This window comes from Mastigoproctus giganteus, chromosome 3, assembly GCF_048544385.1.
Source record: "Mastigoproctus giganteus isolate SK-2022 chromosome 3, ASM4854438v1, whole genome shotgun sequence".
In the NCBI taxonomy this organism is placed as follows: Eukaryota; Metazoa; Arthropoda; class Arachnida; order Uropygi; family Thelyphonidae; genus Mastigoproctus; species Mastigoproctus giganteus.
This window is the reverse complement of record NC_143577.1, coordinates 24,093,061-24,113,210: the sequence shown is the minus strand read 5'-3', so window position 1 is coordinate 24,113,210 and position 20,150 is coordinate 24,093,061. Positions and strand designations below refer to the sequence as shown.

Sequence of the window (20,150 nt, the reverse complement as noted above, 5' to 3'; positions counted from 1 at the left end):
CAAACTCTATAGAATTTCTGCATAATAAGCATAATGAGTTGTTTGAGTTGTTAATGAGTTATAAGAAATGAGTTTTGACAACTCATACTTATAATAACAAATTTAAGAAACAAATTAACTTTATCTTCAACTGTGATTCTAACAACATTGGGTCCAAGGTTGTTGGAGTTTTCCACCAGGAACTCTGATGATTTTAGTTCTCGGTCATACTGGAAACACCATGTAAGGTTCCCAATTAGAAATTTCCTCAATTTGCATTACTTGTCCAGCTGCTCTTTAATAATCAGAATGTAATCTTAGGATACAATACTAAGTTAATCCATGAGCTGGCCTAAAGTGACTAATATTATTTTCAGTTGAATAACATCACCCAGTAGACATATCCGTTATTCATTTAAAACTCAAAGGTGTGACCAATTTTGGACCTATTTGAGTCACTCATCTGACAACAGGTAGCTTCAATTAGTGATTTTTTTCTTTTATATAAAGCAGTGAGTAAATATATCAAAACTAAACAAGCAGCCATGTGGTATTTGGAATTAAAACTTCCAACAATTTAACTTTCCAGACAGCCATGACATAACAACACAACATAGTGTAGTGTCGTTTCTCAAACTGTTCATTCCTTCAGAGTTATACCTAAACTTTATCTAAATTTTACTCTTTAGTCATCATTCTCACAATTAATAATTTATCTTGGGATGATTGGATGGCTTTTTCTTGCTCATCATGGCCATTCTTCCAATCTTCTTTAAACATTTTGCATCCCTTAAAACCTCCTGACATTGCTCTTTAAATTACTGAATAAGTTGCTTTTAAGACATCATGTCTCACAAATTTAACTTTATACAAAATCTGATATTTCTTTGCTCTTAAATAATAGTCAGCCATTTTTATATTTATATGAAACAACATGTACCTCTATTCACTGTCTGTTAATGCTAAGACTGGACTGACAACATTTTCTTTCCCAAAAACACACATGCACACACACAAAATTGAGCATCATTACCAGTCACACCTTATCCAATTCATAAAATAATAGTACAGAATATTTTTATTATAGATAACAAACTGAACAAATTGTTATTGCTCCTCTTAAGGTGTATGGTGTGTACTAAAGTACCAAAGAAACTAAGGCTATGAGGCATTATTATATTGTGTCTGTAATTGTGAGTCCTGTTAAGTGTCAAAACACTTTCACACTAATTATTAACAAAATCCACAACTAGCCAGTAAGACCATGATAGGAGTTGCTTGTTAAAAGAAAAAAATCTGGCAATATATATTAATTCAACAACAATAAAATATGCTTATACTTTATAACTGGGTTGTCACTATTACAACAACAGGGTATCTACCCACCCACCGAAGAGGGGCCAAAAAGCCTTGAAACAGTGCCGTCTGGTTGGAACCATTACTTATTCTCGGCAGATACCAATCTACCGAGAATAAGTAACAATAGTCTTCTCCATAGGTGAAACATTATTTATTCGAGTTAGCGCAATACCATGGCAATTCGTTGTGAAGGTATTCAGAATATGAGGTATAATTAAAACAATGCATTAAAACTACCTTGGTAGTAGAAATGATGTGTGTGCATTACCCATGCATAAACAAACTCCTTCAATAAAATATGAATTTTATGATTTTATTAAAAATTAAATGTATACAAAAATAATGGTAGATCTGGAATGGTAAACATTAAATATTAAGCTATCATGATTAGTTTACAACAATGATTCATCCAACAATTCCTATGACTGACTTTTCTGCCTTCTTTCACAACTTCTGACTTCAGAAAATATTGCCTAGATAAAAATGTGATAAGAAAAACAAAACTTATTATTAATCTCAAATATATAAACCATTATGATACTGTCTACACAAGGAATCAGCAACCTCACACACACACACACGTCACTACATGGCACTCAGGAAGATTTTCTGACGGGATACTCTGTTGTTATCCCAAAGTTTATTTCTTCATCATCTGCTTTCCTAAAATTTTTATAATTTCTATGTTCTTGAATGCCAAAATAGCTTCAAAATGGGTATTTTGGACAGATCTATCCAGTTGACATGTGTGAAGATTTTTATAATTGTAATGAACAAAAATCACCTTCAAAAGGAAAAAAGGTTGCCAATTACTAGTCTATAGAAAATAAACAGTATACACAATTTAATTATTGTTTAAAACTTCTGTGTAAGAGAAAGTGATAATAAAATTTTAATAAATTTATTAAATTACTTTATATTTTATAACAGAGAATATTCTAAAAAAATACTTAAAAGTTGGGTGAAGTCTTTCTTTCTTTACAATGCTTTAGAATAATTATTATTAGAACATCACTGGCATCATCATTATCAGTTTTAAGAATATATATTAAAAAAATTTTCAGGGTTCTTACAATATTTAAAACTTCTGGTCAAAGGTTTTAGAAGTGTATTTAACTTGTTCAGAGTTGCATAGGGCCTAACAAGTCCTTCAAAAAAATAACAATCCCATGTTAACCATTAATCAATTAATAATTAAAAATCTGAAATTTTTCATACTTTCCTAAATATAAACAAATTTTCACTTGGTATGGTTTTTGAAATGGACAGTTATTGTTTACTTGGAATTAAAATTCTAAAGGGCATATCAGGTCCCACACGATTCTTGACTAGTTTGGCCTTTCGCTTCAACATGTTAGTTTTGGTTTCAGCATTCTACAAGCAATATGTTGCCGAAGGCCCAACAGCCTGTGCAGCTGATACGGGTGGTACAGAAATTCAATACTCTTTATTTTATGCTTAATTGTTGTACAAAATATGTTTTTTGATAAAATTTTTGTTTTAACAGAACATGTTAAATTCAATTATTCAAAGTTAAGAACAGGGATGCAAATGAAAGTTTTGCTAATAAAGAAGAAGGGAATCAGTACATATATAATGTTTAGAACCTAATGAGTTACTGTATTCTCTTCTGGTATTTGTTTTCTTGTTGTTTATAAAATTTATTGAGTAAATTTTTTTAAATGAGACGAGGACTTATCTGAGACCAATTACTGTATATTTGCAATTTCTCTGACACCTTACCAAACTAGACATGCAATAAAAAATTTATTAATGATATGTTTATACAAAGGAAACTTTTAAAAATAATCATTTACCTATCAGAGGTGGGGAACCAGCTATTGTATTTGTTAACTGCAATACATTCAGTTACAGAATCAATTTCTAAATGATGTTGTTTGCAAAATGAGATGATCTGCAAGATTTCTTTTCTTCTTTTCCATGATCGGACTACTGTTTCAAATCTTTTGATGTCAATGTTTGCTCACATCATGTTATTGAAATTAATTGTAATCTTGTAGTAATGAAATCCTTTATTTCACCACACCCCACCTTGAAATCTTGTCCTTTATCTAAACCTTGGTTTTCCAATAAATGTGCTAAGGCTATTCAAGATAACAATGTTGCATATTGTAATTGGCATGTATCCAAATTTCCAGGTTCATTTTCTGCTTACACATCTCGCAACAATTGCAAAGCAGTTAGAAATCAGTCCAAATTAGATTTTGAACAGGCTAAGAGTAGAAAACTTGCTTCTTGTCCAAATGATAGTTGAACATTTTGGTCTCTTGGCAAAGCTATTGACTGCAACTTTTGCCCATCTCTATTCTCACCTCTGTCAAGACCAGATGGTTCTATTGCTACTTCAGCCAAAGATAAAGCTGACCTACTAGCATCCTACTTTTCTTCCAACTCATGTATTGATGATCTTGGTAAATCACCTCCCACCATTCTCAGAACGGCGCCTCCGTAGCCGGGTGGGGCAGGAGCAGCAGTGCGTAGCACACGCTTCTTGATAAGACCGGGGTTCGAGCCTGTGGCCACCAAATATGGAGGATGCAGAAAGGTCAGGGAATGGCCACCGCATATCCCCGGAGCAATATGCCTTAGTTGCTAATGCTCCTAAAAACCAAATAACAAACAAACAAACTCCCAGAACACTCCATTCAATGCTTCCTGTGGTCTTCTGTTAAAAAGAATGTCAGAAGGATTTTGAACAATCTTGATGCTAAGAAAACTCTGGGTCCTGATAGTATTTTTCAACTTGTTCTCAAAACCTGTGCTCCTGAACTTACTCCTGTCCTGTGCCACCCTTTTTCACATTCTTATTTCAAAGATGTTCTTCCTTCTGCTTGGAAATTTGCTCATATCCAGCCAGTTCCTAAAAAGAGTGACAAATCCCTCCCATCTAATTATTGTCCCACTGCACTTACTTCTACTTTTTCTAAAGTAATGGAGAAATAAATTAACCACCAACTCTTAAACTATCTTGAAACCTTCCATCTGATCAACAATCACCAATATGGATTCCATCAGTGCCAATCCACTGGTGATATTCTGGCTTATGTTACCCATCTATGGACAAATTGAATGAAAAAGTTTGGTGAAACTCAAGCACTTGCTCTTGAAATTTCAAAAGCTTTTAACCATGTTTGTCATAAAGGTCTTCTAAATAAGCTTCCATCTTATGGGTTGCCAACTATTTTTTATAATTGGATATCCAGTTTCCTCTCTGACTGCTCACTGTGGGTGATGGTAGATGGCTCTCTGTCTTCTAATTTCTTCACTAATGCTGGTTTTCCCCATGGTTCAGTTCTTTCTCCCACTCTTTTTCTCTTGCACAGGTAACCCTCATATAACATGGTCATTAGGGTCCTGTAAAATGTCATGTTGTGTGAAACTGTGTTATACAGGACTAAGAAAAAAATACAAAAAGGGGGATTACATTCCAAAAGCTAACAAAAATACACTATTTCGTTAACAAAATGTTAATAAAACTAACAAAAATACAACATTCTAGATATCGTGTATCTTCTGCTCTCTTTAAAAAATCAGTAATCTGAGTTTGTTTGCTTCTGCTTGATAAATCTTTGTGAATTTCATCATATGAATTTCATCACATTTTTGAAGCTCCCTTTTCAACTTTGCACTCCTTTCATTCAAGAATCTGCATTAAAAAAAAAAGATTCTAATTGCTCGACTAACTTTATGCTTTCCCCTATACTTTTTTAGTGTAAAATTTGGAAGTTTAGAATTTTCATCTGCGATATTATCATCTGAATTGATTTGATGTTACCTCCAATGCCATTTGCACCAAATCCGCTATGGCAGCTTCTTCTTCTACCAGTAATTCTTGAACATCTTCACTAATCATATCTTTTTTTATTTTTTTAGGAGCATCGGCAACTAAGGGCATGTTACTCTGTGTATATTGTCTATAAATTGCATGTGTCCTGAGGTTGATTTTCTGTTTTGATGGACAAAAAACACGAGTTTCCGGGAGAAAGAAAACCATGCTGCCCGAGCCTGACTTACTCAGCCTCGTGAAAAAGACCCGTAAAAATTACTCCCTTCATCGACAGGATTTGAACTCAGGTCTTTTCCAGCCAATGTGGGGAGGAGGGTGATTCTACGAACTGTGCTACCCACAAGGGCTTCAGTAGTCATACCATCCAAACCTTCCCCCCTACCAATGTAGCAAGTTCTACTATTGCACCGATTCTGTTTTCTACCAGTTTGATCATATTTCCTGAATGAACTGACTCTGGCCATACATTTTTCTGCATGCATTGACCGTTGACAGTTTTACTTCTTTCAGCGATAAAGCTATGATTCTGATACAGTCCACAATTGAGAAATGTTTCCATGCCTCCGTTACTTCAATAGATTCGAAATAAATTTTTTTCAAAATCCATTGTTATTTGTTATTTGGTTTTTTTTAGGAGCATTAGCAACTAAGGCCATATTGCTCCAGGATATGCGGTGGTCATTCCCTGACCTTTCCGCACCTTCCATATTTGGTGGTAATGGGCTCGAACCCCAGTCTGATCAAGAAGCGTGTGCTACGCACTGCTGCTCCTTCCCACCTGCTACGGAGGCACCTAAAATCCATTGTAATGATTTTCTGATGGAATGAATTTTAAACGTAGATAATGCCTTGGTCTAACGGCTGAATGAAAGAAGTTGTATTAGCCCAGTACAACTGTGGCAGTAGGAACATAACGTCGTTGTTTGGAAGACTTAAATCTTTTGGATGGCCTGGTGTGATATCCGATAGTAATAAAACTTTGAAATCTAGATATTTCCACAAGTTCAACATGTACAAGTTCAATAGCATAGAACGTAACACGGGAATTTCCCAAAAAAATAAAATACACAGATTTCTCAATAATTTTTTTTTTGACTAGCAAGTCAACAGCAGGGATTCAAAAAGAGTGGAAACATTGAAAAATTACATCCAACATAATAGTAGGGTTTTCCTCGCACAAAAGCTCAAAAATACCATGTTATGCGAGGTTTACCAAAATTCTCTAACCGTGCTAGGCGAAACCATGTTGTGCAAGGATTGCCGCAATTTATCAATCGTGTTAAAGCTAAACCATGTTGTAGAAGTACCATGTTTTACAGGGGGTTGCCTATACAGCAGGCCCCGTTATAACGCAGTTCGCTTTACGCTAATTCGCTATAACGCTGTTCTTATATTATAACCCATATCTGACTATAACGCCGTCACAGATCACTATAACTCTTTTACAGATTGCATTTTTGGCATATTTAACGTAATTGTTTCATTTGATGGAGTCGATAGCTTGAAAATGAATAGCAAAACAATATCAAAACGTTTCCCACGCTCAGTGAAATTTTCTCGCACGCTAATTTAATGCAGTACAGTGACTTGTTATGTAGTTCCGAGATCAACATTTTAAAAAAAATTATCAAGTACATTGCTTGTAATATTGGCATTATATGCATTTATCCAAAGACTAATCATAACTCAGTACAGTATTAGACATCGTGCGTAACGGACAGTTTACTCGAACATTGTATCATAATTAATGCAACCAACGCAGTTACATTTTCGAAGAGTTAATAATGTCCGATAAGAATGAAAAAGCAACAATGTCTGAACGCAGTATGAGGACTATAAATGTAAGAAAAAGACTGAATTTGAAAATTGAATTTGATGTTTTGAAGCGAATCGATTCCGGTCAACGACAAGTGGATGTGTGCCATAATTTAGGACTTGCAAGTTTAACTGTAAGAACAATTATAAAAAAATAAAGAATTAATTTTAGCAACGGGAAAGATAGCTGTTCCACTGCAAGCAACTAGGGCTAGGCCGGCTATTAGGATTGAAATGGAAAAGACTAACTAATATTATTGAAGATAATATCCAATGCAGAATTCAGTTAAGTTAAATATTATAAAAGAGAGAGAGATTAGACAATATGATGATCTGAAGAAAACTCACCTAAAAAAAAAAAAAAAGTGGAACCATTTAAAACTGGTAAGGGCTGGTTGAATAGATTCAAAATTTGGGAGAAGCTGCAAGTGCAGATCAAGGAATGGAAACTTTCAAAAAAGAACTTGTTAAAATTATTGAAGAGGGGTATTGTGTGTTAAACTCCTCAACAAGTTTATAACATAGATGAAGCAATACTTTTATGGAAATGAATGCCTAAAAGACGTTTCATATTGAAAGAAGAAAAAAAAAAACATGCCAGGTTTCAAAGCGGTGAAGGATCGGGTGACTTTATTGTTGGGTGGTAACGCTGCATGGGATTTAAAATTAATACCCCTTTTAGTTTATTTAGAAGAGGGCCAACCCAAAATTGACACATTTTTCATGATTAAATTCATTCATCAATTAAATTAAAATCAATTTAGATCAATTAAATTCATGATTTTAATTGGAATTTTAAGTTTAATTTTGTTACGTAAGTAGTTATCACATAATTATATATGTATGTAATGCAGAATATTTTATATGTACAAATATTTGAATATTAAATATTTTGGCCGACATCTGTGCATCTTTTCACTACCGTTTATTATTGATTAGGAAATATCCTATGGCACCGACCGCAACCTACAAATACATATGTTACCTTATGGGAATGGGGCGCTCACTTAGCGCTCTGTTTTTCCGGAACGAATTATCAGCGTTAAGTGGGGGTCACCTGTATATCAATGACCTTCTTCCATTTACTCCCATAGACCTGGGAGTAATTGTGCAGTCAGATATGAAGTTTTCTGAGCAATTCAGACAGGCTGCCAGGGCAGGTCATGGGGTTTTGTCAATGATATATAGGAATTTTGCTAGCAGGGAGAAGGAGGTGATTGTCCCTCTGTATAAGGCAATGGTCAGGCCACGCCTTGAGTACTGCGTACAGGTCTGGAGGCCTCATTTTAGGAAGGATGTAGATTTACTTGAGCGTGTACAGAGAAGGGCAACAAGATTGGTGAGGGGAATGAAGGGATCCTCTTACCAAGAGAGGCTTAAGTTCTGCAAATTGCAGTGGCTGGAGACTAGGCACCTGCGCGGTGATCTGATTGAGGAGTATAAGGCCTTGAATGGGTTGAGCACGCTGAATTCTGATGGGATCCTTCCACTTGTTCAGATTACGAACCTAAGGGGGCATAAATTCAAATTAAGAAAAGACAGATGTAGAATAGATGTGCGGAAATTTGCCTTTAGCCAGCGGGTGGTTAATTGCTGGAAAAAACTTCCATCTGTCGTTGTGGAAGTTGATAGGTTTAATAAATTTAAGGAGGAACTGGACAGGCATTTGGAGGGAATGGTGCGATTTTTTTTTTTTTTTTGGCTGTTGCTGCATAAGCTCATACACTTGCTTTCTTGCATCACATGCCACTACTACTACTGCTACTACTAGAATTTTACTGACTAGATAGTTTTTCTGATGATAGCACATTGCATTCCAACTTCCAGTTTGAGAAAGTTTGCCTACGCAAACAGCTAATACTTCTTGAATATTCACTACCAATTCCATAAATGCTAATCTCCAGGTAATTCTCCGGTGGGGCAAAAATAACTTAAATGATTTCAATCCTTTGAAAACTCAGTCCTGTCTTATATCTCACAAAAAGGATTCTTCTGCTCCTGTGCTTATCTTTGATGATACTCTGATTTCAAGACAAGATCATATATCTCTATTGGAGATAACCCTGATTTCTAATCTCTCTCTTGACATAAGCACATTTTAAATATTGCTTCCTCTGCATCTAAAAAATTGGGTTTTCTCTTTCAATCTTGGCATTACTTTTCTTCCAAACAGCTGTTCACTCTTTAAAAATCGCATATCCGCCTTACCATGGAATATTGTTCCCACATATGAGGTGGTGGCCCCAAAATCTCTCTCAGGCTTCTAGATTACATTCAAAAGAGAGTAGTTTGGTCAATTAATGATTCATCTCTAACAGTCTCTCTCCACTCTCTGTCTCATAGACGTTCTATTTCTGCTGTGTGCCTTTTCTATAGATACTTCCATGGGCACTCTTCTTCTGAATTGGCCTCTATATTCCTAATTTCCCTCTTCCAAAGCATTCTGAATACATGCTACAGCCAGTCAACTTCCTTTCACTGTCCAACTTCAAACTCACAGAACCAACTTTTCTTCTTCCTCATTTATTCATTCAACTTCCGTTTTCTGGAACAACGTTCCTTCATATATATTTCCTGAAAATAACAATCTACAGAAATTCAAGTCTAATGTCAACAAGTACCTTCTTTCATCTTCTCAACCTTCAACCTATGCATATGCATGGTACTAAGTACTACAGGTTCTAATACCTCGTGTTTGGGGTTTCATTAAAAAATATGAAAAAATAAAATAAAATAAAATAAGAAGTTTATAATGCAGGTGTTGAAATTGCTTGCACTTGTGTGATATCATTTGCACTGTAACATATTTTTTATTTACCAGATAAAAAATAGATAAAACCATGTATATTCATTTGAAGAAAGAATCTTCTATGAAGTTAGTTACAGCAATCCTATGATCATTGAGCACTTCCTATTAATTTTGCATGGCTTTCAGTATTTTCAAAAATCCTGCATAAATTGTTAAAACTTACTGAATATTAATTTAGTGAACAAACTTACTTGAGTTCCACCCAGTTATACTGATTGAGCTGGCATAAGTTCACTAAAACTTATGTGATAAGGCTAAAAAATTTTTCCAAAGGAGATTTAGGAGGAAAATTTAACTCAGCTATTTTTCCATTTTCCAGGACTGCTATCACATCAGCATTTTCAATAGTGCTAAGCCGGTGAGCTATAACTAAAACTGTACGGCCTATAAAAAAAAGTAAAATGAATTAACTTTTTGTTTCAAGTCTTCTTTCTCAAATATGCTCTAAAATGTATAATCAACTTTCTATAGTGAAGTATAAAAACTAATAAAATGCATTGTGTATAAATATAAAAAAAGGCACTCATCTAATAAACAAGCTTTTTCTTTTTCTTGTCTTTTCGCGTCATTTTTTTTTTAACCACAGAAAGGAAATTACTGAGAAACTAGTACATGGTTCTCAGGACTTCTAACTTAAAAATTTCCCAAATCAATACAAATCAAAGGTAATGAAACTGAGTGATTTTTTATAATTCAGTACAAAAAATGGTAGTAATATTTTCACTAAACTACATTTCATAAATAAAAAAAAAGTTACAAAAACATTGGTCTTTACTGTAAATAAAGTGAGTGCTTTTATTTGTAACTTTTTTAAATTACAAATGGAAAAGTCTGGACTATGTATGAGTATAGTGCATAGGCATCAATAATACGTAGCCCGGCTATGTATTATTGATGCCTTTGCACTATACTTATACATAGTTCATCTGGTTTATTTAAAAATTTTTCCCCCATGGTGAGTTTCTTTCCCACCCACTGATTCCAATCAATTAGGGGCAGAATGAAATCACTGATAAAAAAACATTCACACTTGCTTCTCCATTTCATCTGCATGTACAGACTCTCGATATACTCTTTGTAACCCTCTGATCTGTACGTTACTCCCACTCTCATTATACTTTTGCTTCAACACTCACACCACACAAATTCTATGTCAGCAGGCATAACTTCTGACAGCAAAAGTTCTTTTTTGGGCTCAGGCTGCCTTTGATAAGAAGCATGACCCCCACCAAGATAAGAGAGGTTACCTTAAGGTAACCCCTCTTTTATCTTCCCTATCCTTCCTAAAGACATCATGCACACTATACTGAAACTTGTCATTCCCAATTTCCTGGTGACACCATGTTTCTGTTAGCCCTATTATGTCAGCATTAGTTGTCCTAATCAGGAGTTTGAATTCATCCATTTTATTGAGAACACTCCTGACAATACTGTACACACATTGACGATATCTTCTAGTTTACTACCCTGATACACCCCTTGATGTTATTTAGGCTTGTTTCCCTAGTAGTAAGATAAAGCTATTTGCAACGTTGATTGGAATGTTGCTCATTTGAAACGTTGCCACCCTCCAAAAATCTCGCCAACATCAGATGTTGCAGCAACAAACAAGAATTCCTAAGATGTATGTAAGCATTATGTTAACCAATATCATCAGATAAAAGTCATCTGAATTACTCTAAATTACCCTTCTCTCCAGCTAATTAGCAGGTTCCCTGAATCCTTAAAATAGCCCCAATGATACTGGCAAAAAATCCTTGCATCACCTTTATTCAAATTAATACTTTCTCTACAAAATAAATTCCTTCTACCTACAAGTACAGGCCATGCTGATAAAAATTCCCACCCTAGATCCTTACTGATTACCTCAAATCTTGAGTTAATCCTCAAGGCTTTCAGCATATAATCCCTCCTATCATGTCTTGACAGAATTGCAGACACATACACATTCTGACCATTACGTCAAACTCACAGCATTTTTTAGCATGGTCCTGTATTTATTCAACAAATCATCAGATTGCATTCATTTAATATCATTAATCCCCACATGAATAAAATGCTCTATTTACTCCTCTTAAAATCTGGCAATCTGTTTGTAACATCATCAACTGTTACTTCCAGTAAAACACTCTGGTTCTAGTCAACCCATTTTTAGTACAAAAAATGTTACCCTTGCACCATGTTACCCAATGGCCACATGGTGAAAAGAAGCATATGGCTTATGCTGCACCAGCCAAAAAATGAAATGAAATAAAAAATAATAAAAATAAAATAAAAAAATAATAAAAATAAAATAAAATAATAATAAGAAGAAGAACAATTTTAAAAAATAAATAATTAATAAGAGAAAAGGAAATAGACAACCTATGCATTTATAATTATTCAGCTGGCTTTTGAATTTCCCCAAACTCTCAGCCTCTACCACCTGCGTAGGTAACTTATTCCAGTAATTTATATCTGTAGAAATCCCTTCCTGCTGAATACAGCTTGAAAAACAGATTTCTGTCTGGTCATTCTTCTAATCAGTATTTTTTATATTAGTTTTTTTTCATTCAATCTCACATGAACACCAAATTTAATCAATGTTCTGATATTTTCATTCAGTTGTTAATAGCAGGTGGCAGTTGGTTTTCTTCATTTTAAAAGTTGAGTATCTTATACTCTATGTTAGAATTCTGAATCAAAAAAGTCTTAACAATTTCTCAGTTTCTTCGTCAGAAAGGTTACAAGATGTGCATTCTGTATGTATTTCAAACATCTAAATACTTCACTCCTAACAGAGTATAAGATACTCAACTTTTAAAATGAAGAAAACCAACTGCTACCTGCTATTAACAACTGAATGAAAATATCAGAATATTGATTAAATTATTTATATGAAATACAAAATAGATAGCAGTACAAAAAATTATGATAACACAGCAGGAAAATAAATTTCATAATCTCTGACACTGATGGCTGTGGCCACAGTGACATGGGATGGGAAGTGGAATTTTACAATATAGCAATGTATTAAGTTCAACTATATGGCATACTAAAACAAACGAGTTCACTCTCAATTGCTTTGTTTGCTTGATTATAAAATTAAACTTGGCCAAACCAACTAAAAAATCTTGGTAACTCATATTGACTATATGAGTTACCATATATACACTTCAGCAGTTTGTAGAAATATTCAAAATACTTTAAGAAAAGAAGTTACCTTTTACAACTCTGTCTAAAGCCTCCTGTACTAACTTCTCAGATTCTATATCCAAGGCACTGAAAGAGTATATATTAACCAATTAAATATATAATACATAAAAACAATACAACCAATTTAATATATAATAATACATAAAAGCAATATCTAACTATGTAATATCGGTGTAGATACACCACCCATAAATTTGAACTATGTATGTAGTGTAAAGGCATCGTTTTAATTATATCTCATACAATTAAAATGATTGTAAATACCAGCTATCTCGTGCCTTCGCAACAAGATAGCTGGTATTGCACTACTTCAAATAAATAACACTTCCCTAGTAGAGAAGACTACTATTATTTATTTTCAATGGATACCACCACCCAGATGATTGTTTCAAAGTGGGCTTCATCATCAGTGGGTGGGCAGGTACCCTGGTAATACAACATGCCATCACAGTTGTGAAGTTATTTCCACAATATGAGAAATGCCAAATGGTGTAGGTAATTAATAATGTATTAGAATATGAAATGCACAAGGCATAATTTCTTATAGGTTTAGGTAATTAACTATATAATATTGGTGTAGTATATAATATACTATATAATAATAGTAGTCTTCTCTACTAGAGAAGCATTATTTATTTGAAGTAGTGCAATACCATTGTGAAGGCACCCACAATATGAAATACAATTAAAATGATGCCTTTACACTACATACAAATTATAATATTATAAAAATAATATAAATCTGACTCTGAGTCAGAGAAGGAAGAGTTGCATATATACTACTAAGTATATACATACAGTAAGTATCTACAAAGTTTGTATATTCTAAATAAGTATATACCAAAAAAAAAAAAAAGACTTCTCATGACATATTTTGTTTAATTAGTTTCTTGGTAGAAAAAAATAAAATTATTATAACTTTGCACTGATCATACCCAACATCCAAATGACAGTGACTACATTTCTAGTCGCTGTCATCAAAACTAAGCCTAAAGCCAGAATTCATACTAAATTCTGACTTGAGGCCTAGTTTTGGTTTCTGAAGTTATTTGAATGAGACCACTACTGGTACTTAATTGTGTGTGAATGAGAAGAAAAATCTGAAACCACTAACAGTGCTGAGCTCATATAATGATGAACCCAGCTTTCATTTCTTGAAAGTTTTCTCTTTGAGTATTTAAAAACATGAATGATTGGGTACTTCTCAACCATGTAAAGGTAATGCTCTCTTCATAAATATTCTACTTTCACCAATTTTTTTAATTTTCAAGTTCACTACAAACCCTTATAACATTTAATTATTGTAATGAAATAAAAAATTATTTTAATGACAATAAATTTTCACTATAAATAACCTGTCATTACTTTTAGAATAAACATTTTAATTTCACAGAAATATCCATTCACTTATTAAAGGAAATGTTTTCTCACCTAGTAGCCTCATCAAGAATCAGAATTGTAGGATTCTTAAGTAGTGCTCTGGCAATAGCAATCCTTTGTTTTTGGCCTCCTGATACAGTGACTCCCCTTTCTCCAAGAATAGTATTATATCCATGAGGAAAACTACATATAAATTCATTTGCATTTGCTAGCTTAGCAGCTTCTATAACCTGCATATTAAGAAAATAACATATATATATATATATATACTATTTTAACCTATATATGAGTAGAAGGAAAACAAAATATGGGAACTTAATTTTTCCCATGGACAAAAATTACTTATATTTATAATTTAAGCTTTAATGGGTTACAGACATTATTACATTATTTAAATAAACTTAAATGATTTAGCTAGGTTACTTCTTTTTTTTAGTAACTTTCCTCCATATTTTCCTGAATTTAAATGGAATTCGTAGAAAAGGAATAAAATAAAAATAAAGATAAAGCTTCACCTATTAAGGTATGCACATCATATAAGAGTTACTTGGCAAAACATAAAAATCAGTTGAAATACACTAAAAAATTACATGGGAAACATAATTGGAAACTAGTGGCATAAGCTGATTAACACTTTTTAGAAACTACCCTGTTCTCAACACCGAAAATAGGCACATTACAGATGATTATGAATAAATATGGAAGTAACAACATGCAATAAGAGAAGCTAAGTCCTTCTAATCGCACATGATTGAAAGAAGAAGCTTAGTTAAATCATTTAGGCAATGTCTATGAGATTTGCAAGTAGAAGTACTGCTACAGTTTCTCTCAATATAACAGCAAATGAACAAAAATAGTTGCATTAATACCTATCACTCTACCAGTAATATCAATTACCAACAAACTCAAGATAAGTATACCAATAAGACAATTAATAAACAAAAAAAAATGCTGTGCAGCTTTAACAAATTAAATTTTATCCTTTTTAGTATGTACATGTGTGTGCTCGCTTGCACCACACACACACACACGCACGCACACACACACATCTTAAAAGGGTATAAACACTTATAAGATCAAATCTTTTTGTGACTCAACTAGTAATGTTTTGAAATATTTTGGTTGTGATATTTAGTTAATAACCATTTTATAAAGCACCACTATATATAACCATTGTTAAGCCACATCTTTAATACTGTACACAGGTTGGAAACCTCATTTTAGGAAGGACATAAATCTGTTGGAAAGAATGCAGGGAAGTGCAGTAAGATTAGTTTGGAACACAAATGGATATTCATACCAAGAAAGATTTGTTCTGTAAACTGCATTGTTAGGAAACTAGGCAGGTTTAATATAATGCTCAAGTGTATAAAGTTTTAAGCAGGTTGAGTGATTTAAATTCTGATGGCATATTTATTCTTTCTCAGACAACACAAGACCAGAAATTTAAATTGAAAATGGATGATTATATGACAGATGCATGGAAATTCACCTTCGGTCAGAGAGTAATTACTTCCACCTAGCATTGTGAAAGTAGGAGGTTTTGAACAAATTTAAAGAGAGATTGTACAAATTATTAGAAGGGATAATGGACAAATAGTTTTTTAAGCTGATGATGTATAAGCTTGCTTCCTTTCATTGTTTTGTCAATATTAATACTAATATTATCATAATCATCTATCATTGTTCCGCTATTCCACAGGTGGATGTATGAAGCCTTGCCACCATGCCCTGTCTGTGTACTTCTCTTCATTGTTGATTTCACTCCAATTTCCTCCTCTCTTAATGACATCAATCTTTATCATGTCCTGCCATCTCATTCTTGGTATCCCCCTTGGTCTTTTGTTCCTTAATTTGTAAATCAAACATTCTTCTTGGCAAACGCCTCTTGTTCATCCTATTGACATGTTCAAACCATTTCAAACGGGACCTTTCAATCCTATTCTGGAGTTTTTCAATCTGAATTCTCTCCCTAATCACATCATTCCCGATTTAATATTAGTATTGTTAATACTAATATTAACAATCCTTACATATACACTAAACAATACTATGTCTATTTATTTGTGTACATACAAGAAAAATTATCTTTGTTAAATGGAAAGACAAAATGGCAATTGACTGGATTCTCTGTTGATTATTCAAATAACTTAACTCTCTTTAGCTCTCTTCAATTTAACTAATATTCATCTATCAGCAATTAACTCAAACACCAACAAGTGCAAATTAATAGTAACTAGCATTAACAAATTTGATAAGATTAATCCTTCAGAATGGTGTAACATTCATTGCTGTAATAAACACAGAAAACAAAATCCACTAGAATTTTAAACTACCACTGTGTAAGCAAGTATAAAAAAAAAACTTCATTTAAAATCCAGTGTTCAAAAAAATTCTAAGTTCAAGCATTAAATATAGAATGGTTATTTTCAGCAATTAGCTGAAAATAACCATTCTATACTCATGAAAATAATTATTAATAACCCTGTCCTATACTAAAAAAAATTCTATAATCCAATATCATCTATGATCAAAAGTGACTGATTATAGAATGGTACTACATTTGAAGAATTAAACTATAAGCAAACTTTATAGTTTCAAATACACTGAAATCAATACAGTTTTTGGGTTATTAGTGATACATGTCTATGTGGGTAACACACACACACACACACACATGTAACATAAAAATATGGTGAATAAGGCACCGATCTGTGCTACTAAATAATCATGGTATAGAGTCAATTGCATAAATCTAAACAATTCAGTACATGTTCAGAATTGCCACCATAATTTTCATTACTGAAAATTTATTGTTACTAGCTGACAGAAAAATGAAGAAAAAGAAAGAGAAATGACACATTTAGAAAGAGAGTACAATAAATATAATTCAATATCTTAAAATTGATATATGAATCAGTTATGCATCAAAATTAATTTTGCAATAAGAATTAAAAATTCATTTTCAGTTTATTGTTAAATAAGAAGTTCCTGAATCTGTGTTAACAGATTTCTGATAAGCATATTAATGTTAGAAAATAATTTTATAAGTAAAATCAAAACAATCTCTGTTAAAGAAATTTTGGAAAAAGTTTTATAATTTTACCTCTTTATCAGTAGCATTAGGGCGACCATACCTAATATTTTCCATGATAGAAGTAGCAAATAATATTGGTTCCTGTAAAGAAAAAAAAAAGTAACTATTAAATTTATGATAACTTCCTTAAGTATCATGATGAATAACTGAATTAGTTAGTCAGCAAAAGCTATTTATAATGACTCACCTTGTAATCTGCGTGGCTTGATTTAACATAATTGAAGTAGTCAAAATTATTCAAAGGTGGAGGGGGGATACATAGACCCAAGCTTGGACTACTAGCTTGGGGGGGGGGAGATACATAGACCCAATAGATTATAAGCAGCTACAGGCAGACATGTAATTGATTCTTGCTCTGCTCCTATTAGAACATGCAGCAGCCTAAAAAGTAAGGTGTTGGGGATTAAAAGGCCTGCAGGAGGTCCTCATGGAACAAGCAAATGCATTGGCTGTGTTAGGATCACTAAGAAAAAATAGGTGCATGTATATTTGTGTGTATGCTACTGCTAGGAGCATAGTATGTAACTTGGATGAATTTGAAGTACTGGTTAAGTCATCAAATGCAGACAATGTAGGCATATATGAGACATGGTACCACTCAATCATAAGGGATGCAGAAGTGAGTACAATGTGTACAGAAAGCAGAGACAGAATAGGAGGATGGGGGAATTATGCTCTTGTTTAAGGACAAAATCTAAGGCAATGCATCCAGTCAATATGGGTAGCCAGTGCAATGCTGAGTCAATTTGATGTGATAATAAGCACTAGGAAAACAAAAATGAAGGAGTGTGTTATAGACCTAATGACTCTGATAAGCATAACAAACAACTGTACAGATAAATAGAGTAAGCCAGTAAATCAGAATGTCTTATAACGAGGATTTTAATTTTCCCCATACTGACCGAAACTTTTGGATTGGTCACTCAAACATTAGCAAGAATTTTGTGAATTTATTCGATGACACTTTTCTATATCAGCATGTCAGAGAGGCAATGAGAGAAAGCAATGCTTTTGATCTAATTATAAGCATCCACCCTTCATGCATTAAGAACTACTAGATGAAAATGATCAAAATACATTGATGTGGGATTTACTTAGAGATATAACTAATGTCAAGAGCAAAGGGAGGGCTTTCACTTTTGCAAAGGTAACTACAATGGTCTCAGACAGTTTTAAAATATAATTAGTGGAACCAACTGATGATGTTACCAACAGAAAATTCTAAGTTGGAAGCATTCAGGGAAATAATCAGAATTATTTAATAAAATTATTAAATCTATTAATTAAATTAAAATTTAATAATTAAATTAAAATTAAATTTATTTAATAGAATTATTATATTTAATTTAATTTAATTTAATTATTTAATGAAAATAATCATAGAACCATAGATTTTGCATCTACATTCACACATGACGAATTCTTTAGAGGTGGGGATGCTACCAGGCTTTTCATACCATCTAAGAAATACTGTTCGAGACTTAAACCTAAATAGATGTCAGGTGAACTAATGAGACTCGTGGCAGAGAAGACAAATGCATGGGATGTATACAGATTAACAGATGGTACAGAAGCCTATAATAGATATAAACCAGTTTGCAATAAAGTCACAAAAGAGGTTAGAAAAGCTAAGGCAGATTATGAGGTCTTTGGCAAAGGATGCAAAGAAAAATAGCAAAGACTTCTTTTGTTATGTGTTGTTTGGTTTTTAGGAGCATTAGCAACTAAGGCCATATTGCTCTGGGAGATGTGCAGTGGTCATTCCCTGACCTTTCCGCATCCCGCGTTTTACAGCCCGGCTAGCTCAGTCGGTAGAGCACGAGACTCTTAATCTCGGGGTCGTGGGTTCGACTCCCACGTTGGGCGATTTCTTTTCTTTCTCCATTAACATCCTTCTTACAAGTAATTGCTATACCCTATTTATTATACACCTTACCCTCAAATAAAATTTACACATAAGATACACCAACACCTTTCCATAAAGAAGTAAATTATTTTTTGGGCCAGTAAATCAGAGAGTCTTATAATGGGAGATTTTAATTTCCCAGATATTGACTGGAATTTGGGGGCTGGTTACTCACACACTAGCAGGGCTTTTGTGGATTTATTGGATGATTGTTTTCTACATCAGCATGTTCGGGAGGCAACTAGAGGGAGTAATACTCTTGATTTGATTATCAGCAGTGATTCTTCATGCATTAAGAATCTGCAGATAAACGAACCACTAAGTGGCAGTGATCACAGTGTGCTGAAGTGGGATTTACTGAAAGAGGTAACTACCATTAGGGGTAAAGGGAAGGGTTATTGCTTCCGTAAAGGCGACTACGACGGACTGAGACAGTATTTAAATTCTATACAGTGGGACCAACTGATGATGTTACCAACAGCAAATTCAAAATGGGAAGCATTCAAAGAACTTATCTTGGAAGCTACTAGGCTTTACATACCAACTAAGAAATATTGTTCAAGGTTTAGGCCAAAATGGATGTCAGATGAACTAATGAGGCATATGGCAGAGAAGAAAAATGCATGGGATACTTACAAATTAACACATGACACAGAAGTCTATGATAGATACAAGTTGATATGCAACCAAGTTACAAAGGAGGTTAGGCAGGCGAAGGCAGATTACGAGAAATCCTTGGCAAGGGATGCAAAGAAAAACAGCAAAGAGTTCTTTACTTATGTTAACTCTAGAAGGAAGGGGA

General features: G+C 33.5%; 1 protein-coding gene and 1 non-coding gene across 5 annotated transcripts in view; one reads left to right on the top strand and one right to left on the bottom strand.

The window, feature by feature from the left end:
- Positions 1-1,713: 1,713 nt before the first annotated feature.
- LOC150087803 (mitochondrial potassium channel ATP-binding subunit) overlaps positions 1,714-20,150 on the bottom strand; it is a 96,334-nt gene continuing 77,897 nt past the window's right edge. For 3 of the 4 annotated variants that reach the window (XM_090370431.1, XM_090370430.1, XM_090370433.1), the window contains 5 exons: positions 17,452-17,523; positions 14,397-14,575; positions 12,973-13,031; positions 9,962-10,154; positions 1,721-1,811 (listed from right to left, as the gene is read on the bottom strand). In XM_090370431.1, the coding sequence (XP_090226557.1) occupies positions 10,012-10,154; positions 12,973-13,031; positions 14,397-14,575; positions 17,452-17,523 (453 nt within the window). In that variant the 3' untranslated portion in view covers positions 1,721-1,811; positions 9,962-10,011. Of the gene's footprint in view, positions 1,812-9,961; positions 10,155-12,972; positions 13,032-14,396; positions 14,576-17,451; positions 17,524-20,150 lie in introns of all 4 variants that reach the window. The other variant, XM_090370432.1, reaches the window with a different exon arrangement.
- TRNAK-CUU (transfer RNA lysine (anticodon CUU)) lies at positions 19,236-19,308 on the top strand. Its single transcript has one exon. It is a non-coding gene; the product is annotated as a tRNA-Lys (tRNA).